This window comes from Mesoplodon mirus (assembly GCF_964341445.2).
Source record: "Mesoplodon mirus genome assembly, chromosome: 3".
Classification (NCBI taxonomy): domain Eukaryota; kingdom Metazoa; phylum Chordata; class Mammalia; order Artiodactyla; family Ziphiidae; genus Mesoplodon; species Mesoplodon mirus.
The window spans coordinates 15,712,200-15,734,181 of record NC_138978.1 but is presented as its reverse complement, the minus strand read 5'-3'; the positions used below and the strand labels follow the sequence as shown (position 1 = coordinate 15,734,181).

The 21,982-nt window shown below is 45.1% G+C and overlaps 1 protein-coding gene across 1 annotated transcript in view; it reads left to right on the top strand.

Moving 5' to 3' along the window:
* The window catches only part of SPATA21 (spermatogenesis associated 21), a gene marked incomplete at its 5' end in the record, with an annotated part of 33,425 nt that extends 11,621 nt beyond the window's left edge, over positions 1-21,804 (top strand). Inside the window, 8 exon segments of the mRNA XM_082612104.1 lie at positions 2,436-2,573; positions 4,787-4,858; positions 4,977-5,094; positions 18,541-18,580; positions 18,584-18,713; positions 19,521-19,655; positions 19,658-19,691; positions 20,195-21,804. Coding sequence (XP_082468230.1) covers positions 2,436-2,573; positions 4,787-4,858; positions 4,977-5,094; positions 18,541-18,580; positions 18,584-18,713; positions 19,521-19,655; positions 19,658-19,691; positions 20,195-20,252 — 725 coding nt within the window. The 3' untranslated portion in view covers positions 20,253-21,804.
* Between the last annotated feature and the right edge of the window lie 178 nt (positions 21,805-21,982).

The window sequence follows — 21,982 nt, the reverse complement described above, 5'->3', positions numbered from 1 at the left end:
AGGCAGCTAGCGCTTAAAAGGCCCAAACTCCCTGATGGCTTTCAGGGAAAGGTGTTTAAAGAGAGGGTGAGAGACAGGGTTGTGGAGTGCGTGATCAGCTCACGGACATTCTTCTGATTGGCTGGTGGTGAGGTAATCGAGAGTTGACATTATCAACCTGGTTCCAACCGGTCTGGGGTCTATGTGCTCGTGGTCAGCATACAGTTAACTTCTTCCACTTGGTAGGAGTTTCAGTATCTGCAAAACAGCTCAAAGGACATGATTCAGAATATTATCTATAGCCCTTGAGGAGGAACTAAATGTCCTTGACTTTGTTTAATGTCTGAACTATTATTATTTTGCCTTGTTTGACTGTTTTCCTTTCTTTCTGCATTTTCTCACTTCTCTGATTAAACCATTCTTTGGAACTTGGGGAAGGCCTAGGAGGCTAAAGTTTTTCTACAAACAAGAAGAGGCAGGCAGAGGACATGGGAGGTGGGGGGGGGGTCTGTCCCAGGAAGGCCCCATAGGGTCCTGCTCAGTTACACACAGGTCCCCATTTTCCACTGCATCCCACCTCCACCAAAAAATGTAAAAGTTCTGAACATCCACCCTGGGCAAGGCACTGTGCCCTTTGCTCCCCATCGTCTTTGGGGTTGGGCCCCGTGATTCCACCTACCTGCGCTTTGAGGAGTGATTACCGCTTCCTCTGGGCTCTGGAGATGGCCTAATCAGCCATCCACATCCACTGCCAACCCAGCCACACCTGGCTCTGGCCCTGGATGAGGAGGTGTGTGCCCTCCTTCCACCCTCTGCTCTTCCCCAAAGTCTGGGCCCCAGGCAGGGCCAGAGCGGCCCCTTCTTCTGCCTTCCCAGAATGTACTCTCTGGCTCCCTAGGACGCCATCCTTGAAGTTCACTCCTTTTAGCATTAAAAGTCTCTAGTCATTTTTGGAGGGGCTTTTCTAGGTCCAGCGCCCACTGCCCCATCTTCTTGAGCTGAGTTCATGGACAATGTGCCACTTTGGCTTAGAAACTCAGCATTCTCCCCAAGGCTCAGCCCTGTCTGGAGAGGAAAGAGCTGGCTACCTGCTCTGATGGTCCAAACCACCCTGCATTTGGGATGATCTTACCACTTTTGAGAGCTGTTCAGTTTTCCTTTTTCAGCGTGCCTGCCTGTGGCAGCTCACCACTTAGTCCAACCCTAATCCCAGCCCTACCTCTTGCCCACATTTCAGTTCTGTTCATCAGAGACTTACTGAGTCTACGATATGCCAAGCAGTGAGTTAATACAACCTCTCTGGGAGGGTGTACTGTTGTTCTGTCCATCCTACAGATAAGAAAATTGAGGCCCAGAGAAGCACAGTGACTTGCCCATGGCAACTATATTAGCTTGCTCAGGCTGCCATAATGAAGTACCGCAAACTGAGTGGCTTAAAATTTATCTTCTCTTAGTTCTGGAGGCTAGAAGTCCAAGATCAGGGTGTTGGTATGTTTGGTTTCTTCTGAGGCCTCTCTCCTTGGCTTGCAGACATCTGACTTCTCCCTGTATCCTCACATGGTCTTTCCTCTGTGCATACGCATCCCTGGTGTCTCTTGTGTGCCCAAGTTTCCTCTTAAGGACACCAGTTAGGTTGGACTAGGGGCCACCCCAGTGGCCTCATTTTAACTTAATCACCTCCTTAAAGGCCCTATCTCCAAACATCATCACATTCTAAGGTATAGGGGTGGGGTGGTATTAGGGTTTCAACATATGAGTTTAGGCGGCAGGCACAATTTAGCTCGTAACAGCAACCCAGCTTCTTGGTAAATGGTAGAGCCAGTCTTATCACTAGGTCTGTTGATTCTAACCTGGATTTTGCTGTGGGCTGTGAAACCAGACACCACACATGTTATGACCAGGACACGACTTTTCTATCAATTGGTGCTGTTCTGGGACTTTCTCAGCATTGTTCCTGGTCCTCTGCTCTGGTCCAGAGAAACGAAGCTGTCTTAGAGGCTATGTCTATCCAGATAAGTAACTGCAGAGCCCCAAAGCCAAGGCACAGACTCAGAGTCAGAAAGATCTATCTGGTCCTCTAACCTCTGAGCCTCAGTTTCCCCATCTTTACAAGGGAATAAGCATTCTACTCTTACAGGCTGTTGTAAGAATTAAATGAGAACATGGCTATAAAGAGCTAAGCACAGTGCCTGGCACATAGCAGGGGTGCCCTAAAGTGGGCATGTTCTGGTGCAAGGTGAAGGCAGCTAACTAGCTTAGCTTTTGCCACACCAGCTGAGCCCTTGGTCTGACCTTGTACTAGAGAGTGAAGTGAGTCAATGGACCCACACCCCTCCACTTTCACTCTTCGTTAAGTTTGTCCCTCCACTCAGCCATGGTGATAGAGAAGGCTGGACAGGGGGTGGTTGGAGCAGATGGGATGAATGGTAGAAACATAACCCCACTGCCCACCCCAGCCTTCCGCAGCTACTTTGAGATCTCCAGTGGCCATGGCGAGGTGGATGCACAGAGGCTGGAGAACATCCTGCTCCTCGTGGGCATGTTCCTGATGCCGGCCCAGGTGGAGGATGCCCTGAGGAGTGCTGATATCGATGGTGAATTGGGGGAGGCTTCATCCTGAACCCCAGGCAGGGTCAGGTTCATGGGCAGCATGAACAGGGCTCTGCGCTTACAGGGTCCTGACTTTGGTTTAATGCTCTGCTGTTACAGTCTAGAAATTCTTGATAATTTTTGAAAGAGGGGCCCTATTCTGCATTTGCATTTTGAACTGGGCCCCACAAAGGATGTAGCTGGTCCTGGCCCCAAAGTTAGGGCTCCCTGAATACCTACTCAGTGCCAGGTTCTGGGGACCCAGAGATGACCAAGACTTATTTCCTGACCTAAGATGTAGGTGATCTCTGAGATCACTCCTTCCAGAGCTTTGTGTGTGCTTCATCGGACATTCCTCCATGACTTGCTCACTCATTTTACCAGCTGTATGACCTTGGACAAATCACTGAAGTTCACCAAGTCTCAGTTTCCCCACCTGTAAAATGGGGCTTACAGCAATACCCATCTCACTGGGCTGTTAAAATAATTAAATGAGATAATCCAGGCAAAGCATGGAGCACAACACTTGGTGCAGAGCATGCATCCGGGAGACATTAACTGCTGGTATTATTCATTCACTAAATATTTATTAACTGCCTACTGTATATCCATTCCTGTGCTGGGCACTGGGAATAAAGACATGTGTAAGACCTATGAGACCTTCCCTCGAGGTGCTCACACAGTCAATGACACAGAAGGAAGAGTTGCCAAAGGAAGCAGCGCTTAAGGTGGCTTGGAGGAAGGGATCAGGAAGGAAGGCTTCCTGGAGGAGGTGATGCCTGAGCCAAATTGTGAAAGATGAAGCTGGAGTTAGGCAGGGAGAGAGGAAGGAAGAAGGGCATTGCTGGTGGCAGAAATAACCTGGACAAAGGGAATAGGGCACAGGGTGAGAAGCATCACATGTGGTTTGGTTGGCTAGATGCAGGGAACACAGCGGAGCTGTAGGGGGACTGGGCTCCTGACTTCTGAGTGTCAGCTCTGCTTCCTCCATCACTGCCTGAGCGTGAATCCTCAGACACAAGCTAAGAATTGACCTCAGCTCGGCCCCTACATGACCCCAGGCAACAGCCTACTTTTGTCTATGCCTCAGGTCTCATCTGTGACATGGGGATAAGAGTATTAGGCGACCCCCCCACCTCCTCCCCCCACCCCCCCACAAGGGTGGCTTTAAGAATTAGAGACCACTCATCAATTTGTCAAGTAGTTCAGAGAACATTTGCTAAGCACCTCTCTGTCTTAAGCCCTGAAGACACAGTGCAGAACAAAACAGCCAGTTCCTGTCTCCCAGAGCTTCAGTTAAATCCCAGATCTTATGAGTGTGTGGTTCAAGTACAAGGGTTCTATGACAGTGTCCATCAGGGGGTCTGACCTGCACTGGTCTGACTTCCCTAAGGAAGTGATGGTCAAGGGGGAGCATTAAGTGAAAGAGTTGGAGGGAATTCCTTGGCAGTCCAGCAGTTAGGACTCCGCGTTTTCGACTCTGCGTTTTCACTGCCGGGGCCCGGGTTCAACCCCTGGTTGGGGAACTAAGATCCTGCACGGCCACAAAAAACAAACACACAAAAACAAGCAAACAAACAAAGAGTTGGAGGGTGGTGGAGAGAAGTCTAGGAAGAGGAAGCAGCATACGCAAAGGGCCGCAACAGGGAAGAATGTGGCCCCTGGAGGGAGAGCAGGTTAGCGCTGGGGAGTTTGGTGCCAGGTGAGGCTGGAGACAGGTAACGGGGAGGTCTAGCAAGACTCTGAAGGCCGAAGTGGGAAAACTGTAGGTACAAATATGTTCTCACGCAGAGACTAGCACACTGTAATAAGAGTTGCTGGCATTTAATGAGCGTGTATTATATGCATGGCCCTATTCTGAGCACGTTGCTTCAACTTCTCTCCCATGAGAAAGGTGTTATGGTCATCCTCACCCTATAGATGAGAAAACTAGGGCTTAGGGGGGTTAAGAGACTTTGCCAAGGTCACAAAGATAGTAAGTGGTACACCTATGACATGAACCCAGTCTGCTGCTTCCAGGAACTCCTGGGAGCTTCTAACCCAGGAGATTTTAATTTTCACCTTCTACTTTCCTGTGTGCACCACGGTCTCTGCATTGAATATGCGTTACTTTTATAATCAAACCCAGTGAGTAAATGCTAATAACCGCGCCTGGGTCGCAATGCCCGAGCCCGCTGTGAAAGGCCCCGGCCACCCTGTATTCTTCTGGCCTCCACAGGAGACGGCCACGTGAACTTCAAAGACTTCTTGGCCGTGATGACAGACACCAAGGGCTTCTTCTGCTCTGTGGGTGAGCAGGGGTGAGCCCAGGGCACTCAGAGCTGCGGGGAGGGACTAGGTGGCTGCCGGGGCTGTTAGGCATCCAGGGCTGTTAAGTGGTAACGGCAGCCACCATCCCATGCCCCCAGAAGAGAAGGCCCTGACGGACATGGCTCCCCCAAACCCCTGCACTCTGCTCTTTGAGATCCTGTCCCTGCTGGTGGAGATGCTGGCCTTACCTGAGGCAGCCTTAGAGGAGATCACCAGGTGAGTAGGACTGGCTGTTGGGAGTGGAGGGTTGCAGACACAGAAATGGCACCTGGCATTTTGGCAGCTGAGGACTTTTGATAATTAGGACTCTTAGTTGCCAGTGAAACCCACATAAAACTGGCTTACACAACAGGGGAATGTATTGGCTCACATCACTGCTCAGGGCCTCAGGAATGGCTGGATCTAGGAGACCAGATGATACCATTCAGGCTTTCTGTCTCCTGCTCATCTCTGCATTAGCTTCAAGCTCAGCGAGGCTCTTCCCACAGTGGGAAGGATGGCAACCGGCAGCCTCTACTCTACTCATACCCTCCTTGTTTTGCAACCTCATCAGCAAGAGGAATACCTTCTTGCAGTACTCATACAGCAGTCCCAGAAAGGGAATGTGATAGGGCCTGTCTAGGGCTAGAGAACACGAGGTGGAAGCCTCCCTGTGTTGCCAGAGTGGGCTGGTGGGTGGTTAGTGGTTCACCTAAGGAAGAGACGGCTGTGTACAAAAACAACACGAACATTCGAGGGCTAGAAGCAGAGGGTCAAGGCAGAATGGCCCACCTGGTCTCTCTTGCAGCACACAGAAGCTTGTCCCTATCGCTCAGAAAGTTGGATCATTTTTTCCTGCCACAGACCAGGCTTTTTCGGCAGGGGCCAGAGGAGGGGGAATGATTGCAGGCTGTTCCACTAAAACCAACTTAGCAAACCCCAAAGACAAGAGATCTTTCTTCCTCCCAGCATCTATAAATCACTAAACATATATATACTCTGAAGACGACAAATGTATGATTTTAAAAGCAATAAAACAAATTCCCAGGTATCAATTTCTCCAGTTTAAAAATAGATAATTCCAGTAATCTTGAAGCCCCTGTGTGCCCTACCCCAATCACAAAATACTTTCTCCCTAACAAGAACCAACCCTTATTCCTTGGCTTTTTGTTTTAAAATTTCACTGCTTATTTTTTCCCGTATCGTTTATTGAAAATGTCATACATATGGCAAAGTTAAAAGAATTTTACAGTGAACATTTATATACCCACCACCTAGATTCTACTGTTGCCATTTTGCCATACTTCTTTTGCCATGCTTCTATCCCTCTATCTGTTCACCGATCTATATTATTTTGTATTCATTTCAAAGTAAATGATAGTTATTTCCCTCTAAATACTTCAGCATACATGGCATTAGCTAATGATCAATATTTGTATAGAGCTTCCCCCCCGCATATTGTGAGGTATAATGTACATTCAGTGAAATGCACAGATCTTAAGTGTATCATTGAATGAGTCTCAACCCATGCCCACACCCCAGTAACCCGAACCCCTTTCAAGATATACAGAACTTTACCATCATTCCAGAAAGTGCCCTCATGACCCTTGCCAGTTGGTCCCTGAACCGCCCCCCACCCCCACCCAGAGGCAATCACTCTTCTAATTTTTTTTTTCCATTACAGAGTGGTTTTGCCTGACAACTTCATATAAATAGAAACAAACCGTATATAGTCATTAGTGTCTAGCTTCATTCACTCAGCATAATGCTTTTGAGATTCATCCATGTTGCTGTGGGCAGCAACAGTTCACTCCTCATTACTGTATCCCATTGGATGAATATATCACAGTCACAGTTCGTTCATCCATCCTTTCATGGGTAGATTTCTGAGCTGTTTTCAGTTTGGGATTATAATGAATAAAGCTGCTATTAACATTTTTGTACAAGTCTTTGTGTGGACATATATTTTGTTACTTGGGTAAATACCCAGAAATGGAATTGCTGGGTCATAGGATAGGTGTATTTTACTTACAAGAAACTGCCAGACTTTTTTTATCTAAGTGATTCTGCCATTTTACACTCACATCAACAATGTACGAGAGTTCCAGTTGCTCCACATCTTGTGCAAATCCATACTGTCAGTCTTGCTAGTTTCAGTCAGTCTGGTGGATATGCAGTGGCACTTTTTAAAAAAAAATAAATTTTATTTACTTATTTATTTTGGCTGCGTTGGGTCTTCGTTGATGCGCACGGGCTTTCTCTAGTTGTGGCGAACGGGAGCTACCCTTTGTTGGCGTGTGCGGGCTTCTCATTGCAGTGGCTTCTCTTGTTGCAGAGCACGGGCTCTAGGCACACGGCCTTCAGTAGCTATGGCATGTGGCCTCAGTAGTTGTGGCACACGGGCCCTAGAGCACAGGCTCAGTAGTTGTGGCGCATGGGCTTAGTTGCTCCACGGCATGTGGGATCTTCCCGGACCAGGGCTCGAACCCGTGTCTCCTGCATGGGCAAGCAGATTCTTAATCACTGCGCCACCAGGGAAGCCCTGCAGTGGCACTTTAAAATTCTGACTCACACTTGTTTGTATTCCTGAATACTTTATTGTTTAGCTTTCCATATTTTTTACCTCTATCAGAGTGGACTCATACTATAAGTCCTCTGTTACTTGCTTTTTCTTCTCAGTGTTATGTATTTGTGACTCATCCATGTTCTTATGCATAGCTGTAGATCATTTATCATTTTCACTGCAACATACTATTATCTGGTATGACTACATCACAATATATGTATTTGTTCTGAGATGGACATTAGGTCTATGTTCAGTTTCCAGCCATGGTAGCAACAGTGTTAATATTTTGTATATGTCTCCAGGATACCTGGGCAAGAGTTTCTCCAGAGCAGCAGTTTAAAAAGTTTTTGGTCTAGGAAACTGTCAATATATGTTCAATATATGAACTTAAAACTGAGAGATCTAAAAAATATCTATTAATTTATTTAACGAAGATAACCCCATTACGTTAATAGAAAAAAACATTTTAAATGAAAAAATAATGACATTTTCCAAAACAAACAAACAAGAAAGTTAATGAGAAGAATGGCATTGCTTTACAATATTGAGAATCTCTTCAGTGTCTGGCATAAAAGAAGTTGGCTGGATTTTCCTATATGCTTCTGCATTCAATCTGTTGCAATCTGTTGTTTTGGTTGAAGTATATGAAGAAATCCGGCCTCACACAAATATGTAATTGGAAAAAGTATTTTAATAGCCTTTTCATTTAATATCTCACATATCATGGAGGTATTTTTCTTTGATAGTACACCAAACTTGACGAGCAGTAGTGTCTTAAAAGTTGGTTGCAATATGGAATCTGATGCCATATCTGTGAACTGTTCGTTGTACTCTTTTATAAAAAAAATATTTTATTTATTTGGTTGCATGGGGTGTCAGTTGCGGCCGGCAGGCTCCTCAGTTGCAGCTCCAGGGCTCCTTAGTTGTGGCAGGCGAACTCTTAGTTGCAGCATGCATGTGGGATCTAGTTCCCTGACCAGGGATCGAACCTGGGCCCCCTACATTGGGAGCACGGAGTCCTATCCACTGCACCGCCAGGGAAGTAGCCTCGTTGTACTCTTTTAAATAAAAATCTATTGGTCTGTTTTGTAGTTTAAATGGATCTTTTCCCATGAATGGCTTTTGTAACATGCATTGTTCATTTAGAACATATTGCGTATCTTCTAAATGTTGACACATTTCATTGTAGTTATTCTATATATTATATGTATAATTATTAATATCACTCCTAATGTCAGAAAAGTCTTTAGGGAATTCCCTGACGGTCCAGTGGTTAGGACTTGGTGCTCTCACTCCTGGGGCCCAAGTTGGATCCTTGGTTGGGGAACTAAGATTCCACAAGCCACGTGGCATGGCCAAAAATAAATAAATAAATAAAATAAAGTCATCCTTGCTTTAAAAAAAAAAGTTTTTAAATATTAGAAGTGTTGTGTGAGGCTACAGTTCACTCATTTTGACTGTTATAAACTATTCTGTGTATGAACATGCATATGATACATGCTTATTATAATGGATTTTTTAAAGTTTTATTTATTATTTATATTATTTTGGCTGCACTGGGTCTTCATTGTGGCACGTGGGCACTCAGGCTCTTTGTGGCGGTGCACGGGCTCTCTAGTTGCAGTGTGTGGGCTCTAGAGCACTTGGGCCTAGTTGCAGTTATGTGGGGATCTGAGTTCCCTGACCAGGGATCGAACCCGGGCCCCCTGCATGGGGAGCTCAGAGTCTTAACCACTGGACCACCAGGAAAGTCCCATGATAATGGATTTGCTTTCCCAAATTCTAATTTTTTACTTGAAAGCTTTAATTTTGTCATAGGTAACAAATGCTATCAGTTGTTTTCCTTGAAAGGATGGGCTAACTTCATCCATTTTCGAGAAAATATCTGCCAAAATACGCAAGGCTGCATAACCATAGTTTGTCCTTTTTTCAAGTAAAAAATGACATTTAGTGTGTAGGGGAGGTAAAATTTTCCTTTACCCTCTTAGAGCTTCCAGCTGGGACTGATGTAAGACAGACTAACAGGAGAAAAGCATACAAGTTTAACTTACATGCACATGGGAGCCCTGACAAGAGTAATGAAGACCAAAGAACTGACAAGCCCAAGGGGCTTGCATACAAGGTTGAAAACGAACAGCAGCAACTGTAGAAAACTAACTAAAATATATGGGCAGGGGCTTTCCTGGTGACGCAGTGGTTAAGAATCTGCCTGCCAATACAGGGGACACGGGTTCGAGCCCTGGTCCGGGAAGATCCCACATGGTGTGGAGCAACTAAGCCCATGCACCACAACTACTGAGCCTGCACTCTAGAGCCCATGAGCCACAACTACTGAGCCTGTGTGCCACAACTACTGAAGCCCACGCGCCCAGAGCCTGTGCTGTGCAACAAGCGAAGCCACTGCAATAAGAAGCCCGCACACTGCAACGAGGCGTAGCCCCCGCTCGCTGCAACTAGAGAAAGCCCGTGCGCAGCAAAGAAGACCCAGTGCAGTTAAAAAAAAAAAAGTATATATATACATATATATACACATATATATATATATATGCAGAATGAGAGAGATAAGAGTTATTTTAACCATGTCTGTTTGTACAGAGTTCTCTTGGCCTGGACTCTTCTTTTTTTTTCCCTTTGGCCACACCACACGTATACACTGGCCCTCAGCAGTGAAAACACGGAGTCCTAACCATTGGACCACCGCGAAATTCCCTCTTCCTCTCTTGTGATAAGAATGTTTCTTCCTCCTGGTTCAGGGAGGGCAGCTTTCACCTGGGAATTTTGTCTCCTGCTTTTAGAAAGAAAAAGTCAGTGGACCCTTCTTGCATCTATTGTTTTTCAAGTGCCTTGAACTCAAAATAATCAACATGCCGAAGTGGCACATATTGGGGTGGCATGTCCTAAACTCCTTCATTTCCTCCATCTGGCACTTCCCTAGAAGTTTCATCTATTAAAAGCTGAGTTGGTGGCCGTGGAGAAAAAGTCGGGTTAGAAGTTGCAAAGAGATCTGTGAAAGGGGGATGAACACAGATCGGAACAAGCAGAAAAGAACAAATCTAAGCACATGATCCCGTATTGCCCTGGATCCATCTCTTAGTCCTGAGAACAGGTCAGTTCAGTGACAGTCGGAGCTCACTTTAGGGGGCAATGGTATAGGTGGGAGTAGGGCACCCACCTAACTTACGCCTTTATATGGTGAGCTGCTAGCAAGCATTTAATGAGGGGCATTTCTTTGGAAACAAAAGAGAAACAGAGGTTAATGGTTAGAATACATTGTAAACTCAGTTTTTGAGGCCAGGGGGCAGTTAATTGTGAGATTCTTACATGTCAGTCTCAAAGCATCTTTAGATGGTGGAGGGACTTCCCTGGCGGTCCAGTGGTTGAAACTCTGCGCTTCCACTGCAGGGGGCACGGGTTCGATCCCTGGTTGGGGAACTCGGATACCGCATGCCACACAGTGGCCAAAAGAGAAAAAAAAAAAAAAAGGTGGAGTGAGGCTACCTCGTGGCTCTCTGATGAATTTTCTGGCTTGCAGTTTGAATGTCTTTGGTGACGGCACTGGGTGTTCCAGTGAATAGACAGCAGCAGGCATACAGGGTTGTTATACATGATCTGTTGCAGTGATTTTTTCTTATTGAAGTTTATATTAAGTTGCTTTAGCTTGCAGGGCATTGGGAAAAGGGCAGTCCTAGTTTTCAGTGATGCCAGGTCAGGAGGGTGGAGGGAAACTAGAAATGTTGATTACTAGAAATGTTGATTACTAGAAACATTTATTCACTTTGTGAATACACAAAGTGGCAGGAGGAGCCAGTTTATAAAGAAGACAAAAAGCTCAAAGTGAACTGTTCAACAACCTACAAAGGTGTGTTATAGTTTTTATTGAAACAAAGAATTTTTCTCTCCACAATCAGTTCCATTTTTATCAAATAAAGACTAATTTGTCTGTAAAAATATTTTTTGTTATTGAAGTGTAGTTGATTTACAATGTTGTGTTAGTTTCAGGTGTACAGCAAAGTGATTCAGGTCTATATATATACTAATATATATATTACTGTGTGTATATATATATTAGTGTGTGTGTATATATATATATCACTTTCTTTGTGGACAAATCAGGCAAGTATCAGAAATCACAAAGAGTTCCCTAGTGGCCTAGTAGTTAGGATTTGGCGCTTTCACTGTGGAGGCCTGGGTTCAATTCCTGGTCCAGGAACCATCCCACAAGCTGCACAGCACGGACAAAATTAAAAAAGAAAAAAAGAAATCACAGAGGCAAAGAACCTAGAAAGTTAAATGTATATACATTTAAATACATATACATTTAAATGTATATACATATACATTTTTACTTTTAATTTACTGTCATGGTTGACATACATCAAACAATGCACTTTAACTGGGCATTTTGTTCTTAGGTTGAATTCATAGCATTATAATGTTAAACATCTGGTAGAGATAACATATGCTTGTTTGACTAGTCTTAATTTATATAAGCTTTTTTTCCTTTCTTTAAGCCTATTAGATACAGCTCTCTTACAAGTTAATTTTTATCAATACCATCTGGAGTAGAAAAACATTACCTACATATTATATATATATATATATATATATATATATATATATATATATATATATGTATACATAAACATGCAAGACCCAATGCAGCAAAAATAAATACATTAAAAAAATAAATAAATCTATTTAAAAAAAAGGAACTCGTTTCATTTCTGGTGGGAATGCAAAATGGTACAGCCACTTTGGAAGACAGTTTGGTGGTTTCTTTTTTTTTTAAATTCATTAATTAATTTATTTTTGTCTGCATTGGGTCTTCGTCGCTGGGTCTTCATTGCTGCGCATGGGCTTTCTCTACTTGCGGTGTGCAGGCTTCTCATTGCGGTGGCTTCTCTTGTTGTGGGGCTTGGGCTCTAGGCACGTGGGTTTCAGTAGTTGTGGCATGCAGGCAGAGCACAGGCTCAGTAGTTGTGGCGCACAGGCTTAGTTGCTCTGCGGCATGTGGGATCTTCCCAGACCAGGGATCGAACCCATGTCCCCTGCACTGGCAGGTGGATTCTTAACCACTGTACCATCAGGGAAGTTCCAGTTTGGTGGTTTCTTACAAAACTAAACAAACTCTTACGATATGATCCAGCAACTGTGCTCCTTGGTATTTACCCAAAAGAACTGAAAATTAACTGTGCTACACCTACACAGTGGAATATTCAGCACTAATAAGAGCCATCAAACCATGAAAAGACAGAGGAAACTTAAATGCATATTGCTACATGAAAAAAACTGATCTGAAAAGGCTACATATTTTACAGTTCCAACTATGTGACATTCTGGAAAAGACAAAACAATGGAGACAGTAAAAAGATCAGTGCTTACTGGAGTGAGGGGAGAGGGAGGGAAGTAGAGCACAGATTTTTAGAGCAATGGAACTATTCTGTATTACCATAATGGTAGATACGTGTCATTTCACATTTGTCACAACTCATACAACGTACAACACTATGAGTGAACCCTAAGGTAAACTATGGCCTTATGGTAATAATGATACGTCAGTGTAAGTTCATCAGTTGTAACAAATGTACCACTCTGGTGGGGGATGTTGATCATGGGGGAGTCTGTGGGTATGTGTGTGTGGGGGGAGGGCAGCGGGTATATGGGAACTCTCTGTACTTTCCACTCAATTTTCTGTGAATCTAAAAAAGTCTATCAAAAAAAATCTTAGTTAAGAAAAAAAAATACACTATAAATAGAAGGTCCCCCCACCCAAATTAATTGACCATATACACTTGGGTTTACCTCTGGATTCTTTATTCTCTTCCTGTGTCTGTATTTCTGCAAATACTACATAGGTCTTGATTACTACAGCTTTATAGTAAGTATTCAAATCAGGTAGAGTAAGTCCTCCAACTTGTTCTTTTTCAAAGAGTTCTAGATCCTGTTCTATTCTAGGTCCTTTGCATTTCTATATAAATTTTAGAATCAGTTTGTCAATCTCTATAAAAGAGCCTGCTGGTATTTTGTTGGGATTGCATTGAATCTATGTGTTCATTTTGGGAGAAATGACATCTTAATAATAACAAGTCTTTCAGTCCATGAACATGGTATAACTCTTCACTTATTTAGGTCTCTAATTTCCAGCAAGATTTTGTAGTTTTCAAGATATAGATCTTTTACATATTTTGTTGAATATATCCATAAGTAGTGATAAGGTGCTGAGAGTTTAGACCTCTGCAAAGCATGAGAGTTCATGGTTAAGAAGTTTTAAAAAAATATATATATATATCCATAAATATTTAATATTTTATACTGTTGTAGATGTTTCCATTTTCCTATTGCTCACTGCTGGTATTATAGAAGTATAGTTTATTGTTGTATATTGATCTTGTATCCTATGACCTTGCTAAATTCACTTATTAGTGCTGGTAGCTTTTTATAGTAGATTTCTTAAGATTTTTACACACACAATGATGTCATCTGTGAATAAAGACAGCTTTACTTCTTCCTTTCCAATCCATTAGCATTTATTCCTTTCTCTTGTTTTATTGCACTGGCTAAGACCTTAAGTAAAACAAAAGCGATGACAGCAAACATTTTTGCCTTGCTCCTGATCATGGGGGAAGCAATCAATCTTTCGCCATTAAGCTTGATTTTAGCTGTAGGATTTTCATAGATACTTTTATCATGTTGAGGAAGTTCCTTTCTATTTCTAGTTTGCTGAGAGTTTTTATTATGAATGGGAGTTGAATTTTGTCAAATGCTTTTTCTGCATCTTGAGATGATTTTAAGGTTTTTCTCTTACATTCTGTTAATATAGTAGATAAAACTGATTTTTCAATGTAAACTGCATTCTTTGGAAAAACTCCACTTAGTTGTAATGTATTATCCTTTTAATATATTACTGGATTCAACCTGCTATTTTGTTAAGAATTTTGGCACCAATGTTCAAAGGAGATATTGGTCGTTAACTTGCTTTTTGGGTGATATCTAGTGTTCCTGTTAGTATAATGCTGGCATCATAAAATGAGTCGGGGCTTCCCTGGTGGCGCAGTGGTTGAGAGTCCGCCTGCTGATGCAGGGGACACGGGTTCGTGCCCCGGTCCGGGAAGATCCCACATGCCGCGGAGTGGCTGGGCCCGTGAGCCATGGCCGCTGAGCCTGCGCGTCCGGAGCCTGTGCTCTGCAATGGGAGAGGCCACAACAGTGAGAGGCCTGCGTACCGCAAAAAAAATAAAGTAAAATGAGTTATGTGTTCTCATGTCCTGAAAGAGTTCATGAAATCTTGGTATTCAGTCTCCTCTAAAGGTTTGATAGAACTTACAGTAAAGCCGCTTGGACCTTGTTTTCTTTGTGGGGAGGTTTTTTTGTTTGTTTGTTTTGTTTTAATTGAAGTATAGTTGATTTACAATGCTTCAGGTGTACAGCAAAGTGATTCAGTTACATATATACATATATTCTTTTTCAGATTCTTTTCCATTATAGGTTATTACAAGATATTGAATATATTTCCCTGTGCTATACAGGTCCTTGTTGTTTATCTATTTTCTATATAGTAGTGTGTATATTTTAACCCAAACTTCTAATCTTCCCCCCCCACACACTTACCCCTTTGGTACCAATTAGTTTGTTTTCTATGTCTGTGAGTTTATTTCTATTTTGTAAGTTCATTTATATCATTTTTTTATTTTCCACATATAGGTGATATCATATATTTTCTTTTCTCTGTCTGACTTCACTTAGTATGATAATCTCTAGGTCCATCCACGTTGCTGCAAAAGGCATTATTTCATTCTTTTTTTATTCCATTTTATATTTTATCATCTTTATCCAGTCATCTGTTGATGGACATTTGGGTTGCTTCCATGTCTTGGCTATTGTAAATAGTTCTGCTATGAACATTGGAGTGCATGTATGTTGTTAAACTAGAATTTTCATCTTTTCCAGATATATGCCCAGGAGTGGGATTGCTAGATCATATGGTAACTCTATTTTTAGTTTTCAAAAGAACCTCCATACTGTCTTTCATAGTGGCTTGCGCCAATTTACATTCCCACCAATAACGTAGGAGGGTTCCCTTTTCTCCACACCCTCTCCAGGCTTTCTCTTTCTTCTTGAGTATTTTTGGCAGTTACTTCTACATAATATGGATGTACTACAATATTTTGGTTAATGATTTTTAGACTTGTATCTACTGACTTCCTGTTATGGTAAGAATTTAGCTGTCTGATACAACTATCCCCTCAGCTCCTCCTTCCCCATTCAAATATATTATCATTTTTTTACTAAATGTTTGGGGTTTCTAATATTATGGCTACACAATTATTCACAGCTGGGCATTTTTTATATAATGATTTCATTTCCTTTCTTGTTTTTTCATTTCCTAAAAGTTGACAATTGCCTTTTTTTTTTCTTTGTATTCACTGACAATTCTTGTACCTTCCTAGAGCTTCTTTTTCTTGGAGGCATTTTCTAAATAATTCCATTCTTCTCATTTTTGGATTAATTTCTTCTTAGGCATGCTGCAGAGCCGTCATCTTGGGAGTCTGTTGTCATCCTAGGAATTCTTTCTTCCTTTCCTCTGATTGGAATTCTGTCTACTGGATCACATGTCTTACTTTTCCTTGGTTTGCTTACTCTTTCTTGGTTTGCTTACTCTTCGTTTGATTTGCTTAAAAAAAATAATAATGGGAGCATGTTTCACCAGTAGCTTTTTGGGGTTAGAAAGGGAGTAATTCAGTGACAGGTATGGGAATGCCAGCCCTTGAAATTTCTGTCTTTTAAGCTATAGTGATCCAATCTAAACTGGCTGTCCTCTATAGCGGTTGCACTGCCATTGTGGGATCTCCCTTCACCATCTTCCTTTAACTTTTGTCTTTCTCCTGAGTTAGATCTCTTATTTTCTGTATGTTTATCTTCCTTTTCTTTTTGGTTTATGCCCTCATTTTGGAAGAACATGCCCTCCAGTACCTTCTTGAGAAAGGATGAATGGGAGGCAAGAGTTTTTAGATTTTGTATGTCTACAAAAGTGTTTATTCTACCATCACACTTACTGAATAGTTTAGCTAGGTACAGAATTCTAGATTAGTGTATTCATTAAGGAATAGACCCCAATGTACTCTAGTTCAAACAATATAGTTTATTTCTCTCATATTGATGGCTTGGAGGAAGCAGGCAGGAAGGCAAGGTTGCTCAAGCACCCAGTTTCTTTCCCACTTATTCTTCCACCATTCCCTAGGTCAATCCTAAGCCAATTTACCAGCAACACATCTAAATTCAAGCCCACAAGAAGGGGAAGGAGAGGAAGTAGAGAGCAAGCAATTTCCTTTAAAATTGCGACTGAGAAAGTTGCACACACTCTGCTCATGTCCTGTTGGCCCCTGTGGGGTGAAGTTATTTTCTAGTCCATCTTTTTACTCAGGATGTTGCCTTTTCAGGTTCTAATTTTACACAGGGGTCTAGATCCAATCTCCATTTGAGGGCTCTGGTATTCATTTTCTATTTTCTCTGTGTGAAGCTCAGTAAAACCCAAAATTCCAGGCTTCAGGGATAGGCAGAGGCCCTAGCAGAACCACCCGCTTAAGCCCTAAGGGCTTCCTAACACTCTGAGTAGCATGCCTAGCCTTCATCACTGCCTACAAAGTCCCAGGTAGTCTGGCCCTCCCATCTTGCTGCCTATTTCTACCCCCTTCTCCCTCACACACAAGCTCTAGCCCCTCTCGGTTCCTAGAGCTCACCAAGCTCTTTCGCACCTCCTGGCCTTTTCACAAACCATTCCCTCTGCCTGAAAGAGGCTTCTTCCCGATATCCACTTAGCTTGCTTCCTCCCCTCATTTTGCTCAAATGCTACCACCTCGAGACTTTCAGACTACTGTGGACAAAATAGCTCATCACTACCTCCTACTCAGCTTTTACTTTCTCTCAGAACACCCATCACTCCCCACATGGTACCATAATTTATTTACTTGTTCATGGCCCAACTCTCCCACTAGATATGTGCCTAGGTAGTTGATTTAGAAAGTGATACCAGGGAGCAGAAGTGAGGGAAGGGACATGAACACAAAAGGAGGAGGAGCCAATACAGTGATGTGCCACTGAGGCAGCCATCCCCAGGATCTTCTGAGGAGACTATGAATGGTGGCTCAGAACCGTCAGGGGAAGAGACAGGAGCCTGTATACCTCAGCTGCTGGTTCCTTTGTCAAGGGTGCCCCACACAGGTGTTTAACTCCCCTGCACTTCTGGGGCGCACATGTGTCAGAGAGGCTCTGGAGCAAGCAGCATGAGGTAAGACCTGAGGTGAGACTGTGCCAGGTTGTCCCTGTGCAGAGCTGGTTGAGGCCCATGTAGAAGTGGTTGCTGTGACAGTGGCTGGAGTAAGAGGTGGGGCTGAGAGATGACACAAGGACCTTATATGAATATCTCCTGCACTGCTCTTTCCCAAGCATTTAGGTGAGTGGCCAGCATACAGTAAACACTCAATACATATTTGAATGAATGAATGAATGGTGCTGCAGTCTAGTGGGGAAAAGGCAAGTAGTGATGAGTTAAGAATATTAAGTGGGCTGTGATAGGGTTAAGTACAAGTTGTCAGGGGGACTATAGCGGGAGCCTAACTCGTCTATTGGAGGAGAGAGGACTTTCTGGAAGAGATGGCCCTTAAGCTGCAATCTGGAAGATGAGGAGGAGTTAACTGTACAGCTGGCTTACAAAGCACTTGACACCTAAGTAAAAATACCAGTGACAGACATCACGGGCAACATTTACCAAGCTCTTTCCTTGAGTCAATTTGCTGAGTGCTTAATGGGTCTTGTTATTTAATCTTTGTTTTTAACCCTATAAAAACGTTGACTGATCTGCTTAGAGGAGTCAAGTGACTTCCAATGACTGGTAGAGATAACCATTTCCCCCCACTTTACATAGGGGTGACTGAGACCCAGAGCAGGGCAGTGACTTGCCCACAGTCACAGGAAGTTAATGGTTGAGCCAGGACTAAAACCCAGACCTCTTGTGGCCCTGCTCCTGAGCTGGCCAGACAGAACAGGGGCTCAGAAGAGTGAGGGAGGAGGAGGGTGAATTAAACACGGCTGGGCTGAGCTGGGTGGCACTGCCTCCCCAGCTATTACCAGAAGAAGCTGAAGGAAGGCAACTGTAAGGCCTGAGAGATGGAACCGGCCATTGGCCGGCTGCAGTCCCAGAAGCTTCCCTACAACCCACAGCAGGCAGACACCTTGGAAGTCCCAGAACGAAGAGCCATCAGGATCCTGAGCCAGCTGAAGCAGCAGAACTATGGTGAGGGCCCTGGGTGCCCACACAGCAAGGTCCAGGAGCTGAGACATGGTTTCCCACTTCGGGCTTAACTGTGTGCCATCAGCCAGCTGGCTGATAATCACCACCCATCTCCAGCCTTCTGCACACTCTTTCCCCTGAGCCTTAGCCCTGAGCACAGGTTGGTCCCAAGAGCCTGGACTGAGAAGCAAGAGTGCTTAGCAATCCCACCTCATCATTTATTGAGCACCCTCTGGGGTCACTCACTATGCTAAGCCCTTTGCAGACATGCTAGAATTTAATCCTCATAATCACATATTTACCCCACGTATTCACGATGAGAAAACTGAAGTTTAAGCAACTTGCCCAAGGTCCCACAGCTAGCATGTGTCAGAAAGGGGAGTTTATACCCAGCTCTGACTCCAAAACCTGTGCTCTTTTCTCTGGGCAAGGTTACCTTCCCATAATAGTAGACTTCTACTGTGTGCCAAGTGATGGGCTAGAAGCTTTCTAGAGTCTTCAGAGTGTCTTCTGCCAGGACTCATCCCAAAGACATGTGCTCCTTTTTAAGCAGGTATTAGCCCTTACACTGTTCTCAGCATTTAGCTGAGTACTTTGCATATATTATCCCTTTAATCCTCATCATTAACTCTGAGGCGGATGCCACCATCAACTCCAGCTTATGCAGAAGCTCAGAGAGGTAAAGTTACTTGCCCAAACCCACCCAGGTCGTTATGTGGCAAAGCTGGGATTTCACATGGGTCTGCCTGCCTCCCAGGACTGGACGTGCTCTGAAACATTCCCCTCTCCTGCCTCTTCCACCTTTGCCAGCTGCCAACCTGCAAAGCTCCTATGCCCAGGTGCCTTGCATCCTGCTCTGCCCGCGGCTGGACAAGAATACGGTCCGCCGGAAGCAGGGCAGCCACTACGTGCTGGAGCTGTGTACCCCCACCGGCCTGGGCCCTGACACCTCTTCTTCCAGACTGGATCTCAAGGAAGCAGGTGGGTACCCAGAGGGCAGGGACCGCAGCCCAGGCCCATCCACCTCCTTCCTTATGAAGACCCTGGCCTAACCCAAGTGAAATCCATCCTTCCAAGAGATGCCTCAGAGACTGTTGTTCCAGGGAGGAAAAGGGGGAAAGGATGGAAGGGGGAAGAAACTAACCTTTGAGAGTCTGTGTCCCAGGTAGATTGTTCCTAAGTCAGGGTACTTACGCCTTTCTGTGCCCGGGACTCGGTAGCACTACCTGCCTTTCTCATGCAGGGGGTTTAAGTCCTTTGCCTGAGTCTGATTCCATGTTAGGAGTAGTAGGAAACAGGCTTAGCAGCTGGGTGGAGGGAAGCTTCCCCGGCAGCAGTCCTCTTCCAGGCATCCTGGGATAAAAGAACACTGGACTTGGAATCAGGCCTCTGAGCCCGACTGCTGGCCCCATCACCTCCCTGGGAAGGACTCCTCTCCCCTTGGGCACATGGGGTGGCTCACTTCCTCCCACCCCTCTCCCTAGGGAACCCAGCTCTGACAGCCAAAAGTGGCTCAGTTCTGTGCCGGCTCGAACCCACTGACCCTGCGGAGTCCTGACTCTGGGCAGCTGTTCAGGGCCTGCAGATGGACGGGTCATCAGGCAGGGACTGCTGCTGGATTTTGCTTTTGTGGTCTGGTAAGCTAATAAACAACAAGAACCTCAGCCTCTGTGCCTGGTGCCAGGGAAGGCCCCAGGTTTTCACCCTTCCACTCGGCTCTCAGAGCAGAGGGCCTCAGCCTCCCTCAGGCTTCGGAGCCCCTGAAGCAAGACTTGCCTCAAAACCCTGCCGAGGGTCAGGAGTCCTGCTAGAGGCGGCCCTGGGTTCAAAGTCTTGACCTCCTGTGCACTCTCAAAGCACAGAACTGGGACTATTCTCAGATGGGTGCCTCCACGCCTTGGACTAGGAGTCCCATAAGGGCAGGAATTCTCTTTCCCACTTGCTCGAAGGGAATGGTGAACATACGGGAAGTACCTGGGAAAGACCCTGGCCCCTAAAACGGACAGACCCTGTGGAAGGGCAGGAGGGGCCTCAGCCATGCTCTCACAAACAGAGGGCCAGGACCCAGGGGTGCCCTTCCCTTGGAGCCTAAGCATGTGGGTCCGTGGCCCCAATCCATACACCACCCCAGTCCTATTACTCAAAGAGAGAGCCCCTCCCTAGGACTGAGCAGAGATAGCTTCCCAGTGGTTAAACAAGCAGCCACAGCAAGAGGTTAGGAGGCCAGAAACTGAAATGAGGACAAGGTTCCGACAAGTTTAAAACATGTATTTAAAATACAATTTATAAAATGCTTAATCTGCCGACTCAGGAGCCCGCGGTGCGGGGTGGGGTAGGGTGGGCAGCTACCCGCTAGACCAGCAGAGCAGGACTGCAGGGGTGCGGCCCTCCCTCCCATGCCCTTCTGTTCGGATACCCAAGGGGCCCATATGCACCCCTGGGATCACATGGCCGAAAACAGGACCCCAGAGGTTTCCAGAGCCTCTGCCTACCAGGGAGGCTGGGGCAGCCCTGCCGGCCCATCCCTGAGCAGAGCATCCCCAGACGGGGCAGAGCAGGGTACGGCTGGGCTGGGCAGGGCGGGGTGAGGCAGTGGGCTCTGGAAGGGGCTGATGGTAGCAGATAGGGTGTTGCCTCCTGCCTGCAGGTGGGGAGCACCCTGATTGAGTGGGCGGAGAAGGGTTGGTCACCAGGCCCAGACCCCCAGCTCCTTTGGTTATAGGCTGACATCAGAGTAGTGGCTCATGGGAAGCGGTTAGCTGGAAGGTCTGAGGCCTGGCTCACGGAGTCAGGGAGGAGCTGGGGGAAGGGGACAGTACCATGAAGGCAGATAAAGGGGCAGCAGCCTCAGGTGTCTGCCCCCAACTCCCCTGGGGTTTTCCAAGCCAAAGCCTGCAGCTTACTTTTAAAAAATTAAAAAAAAAAAAAAGCACTTAATGAAAGTTACAGACAACTACCCCCCACAAAAAAACCCCAAAACAACCACAAACACACACACAAAATCCAAACCGTTCTCTCATCTCCCCTCTCACCTCCCCCCAACACGATAGTTTCCTGTTTTCATTTCTTTCTCTTTAAAATTTTGCCTGTCACCTCTCCATCTGGGAAGCCAGGACATGACCGCTGGTGGGTGGTGGCAGGCACACAGCGGGCAGAGCCCCATCTTTGGCTGGAGGGAGGTGGGAGCATCAGTCCCTACTACATCCTTGATCCACAGACACCCATCAGCCAGGCCTCCCTTGGCTCCCACTAGAGGAGGGGAGCAAGAACAG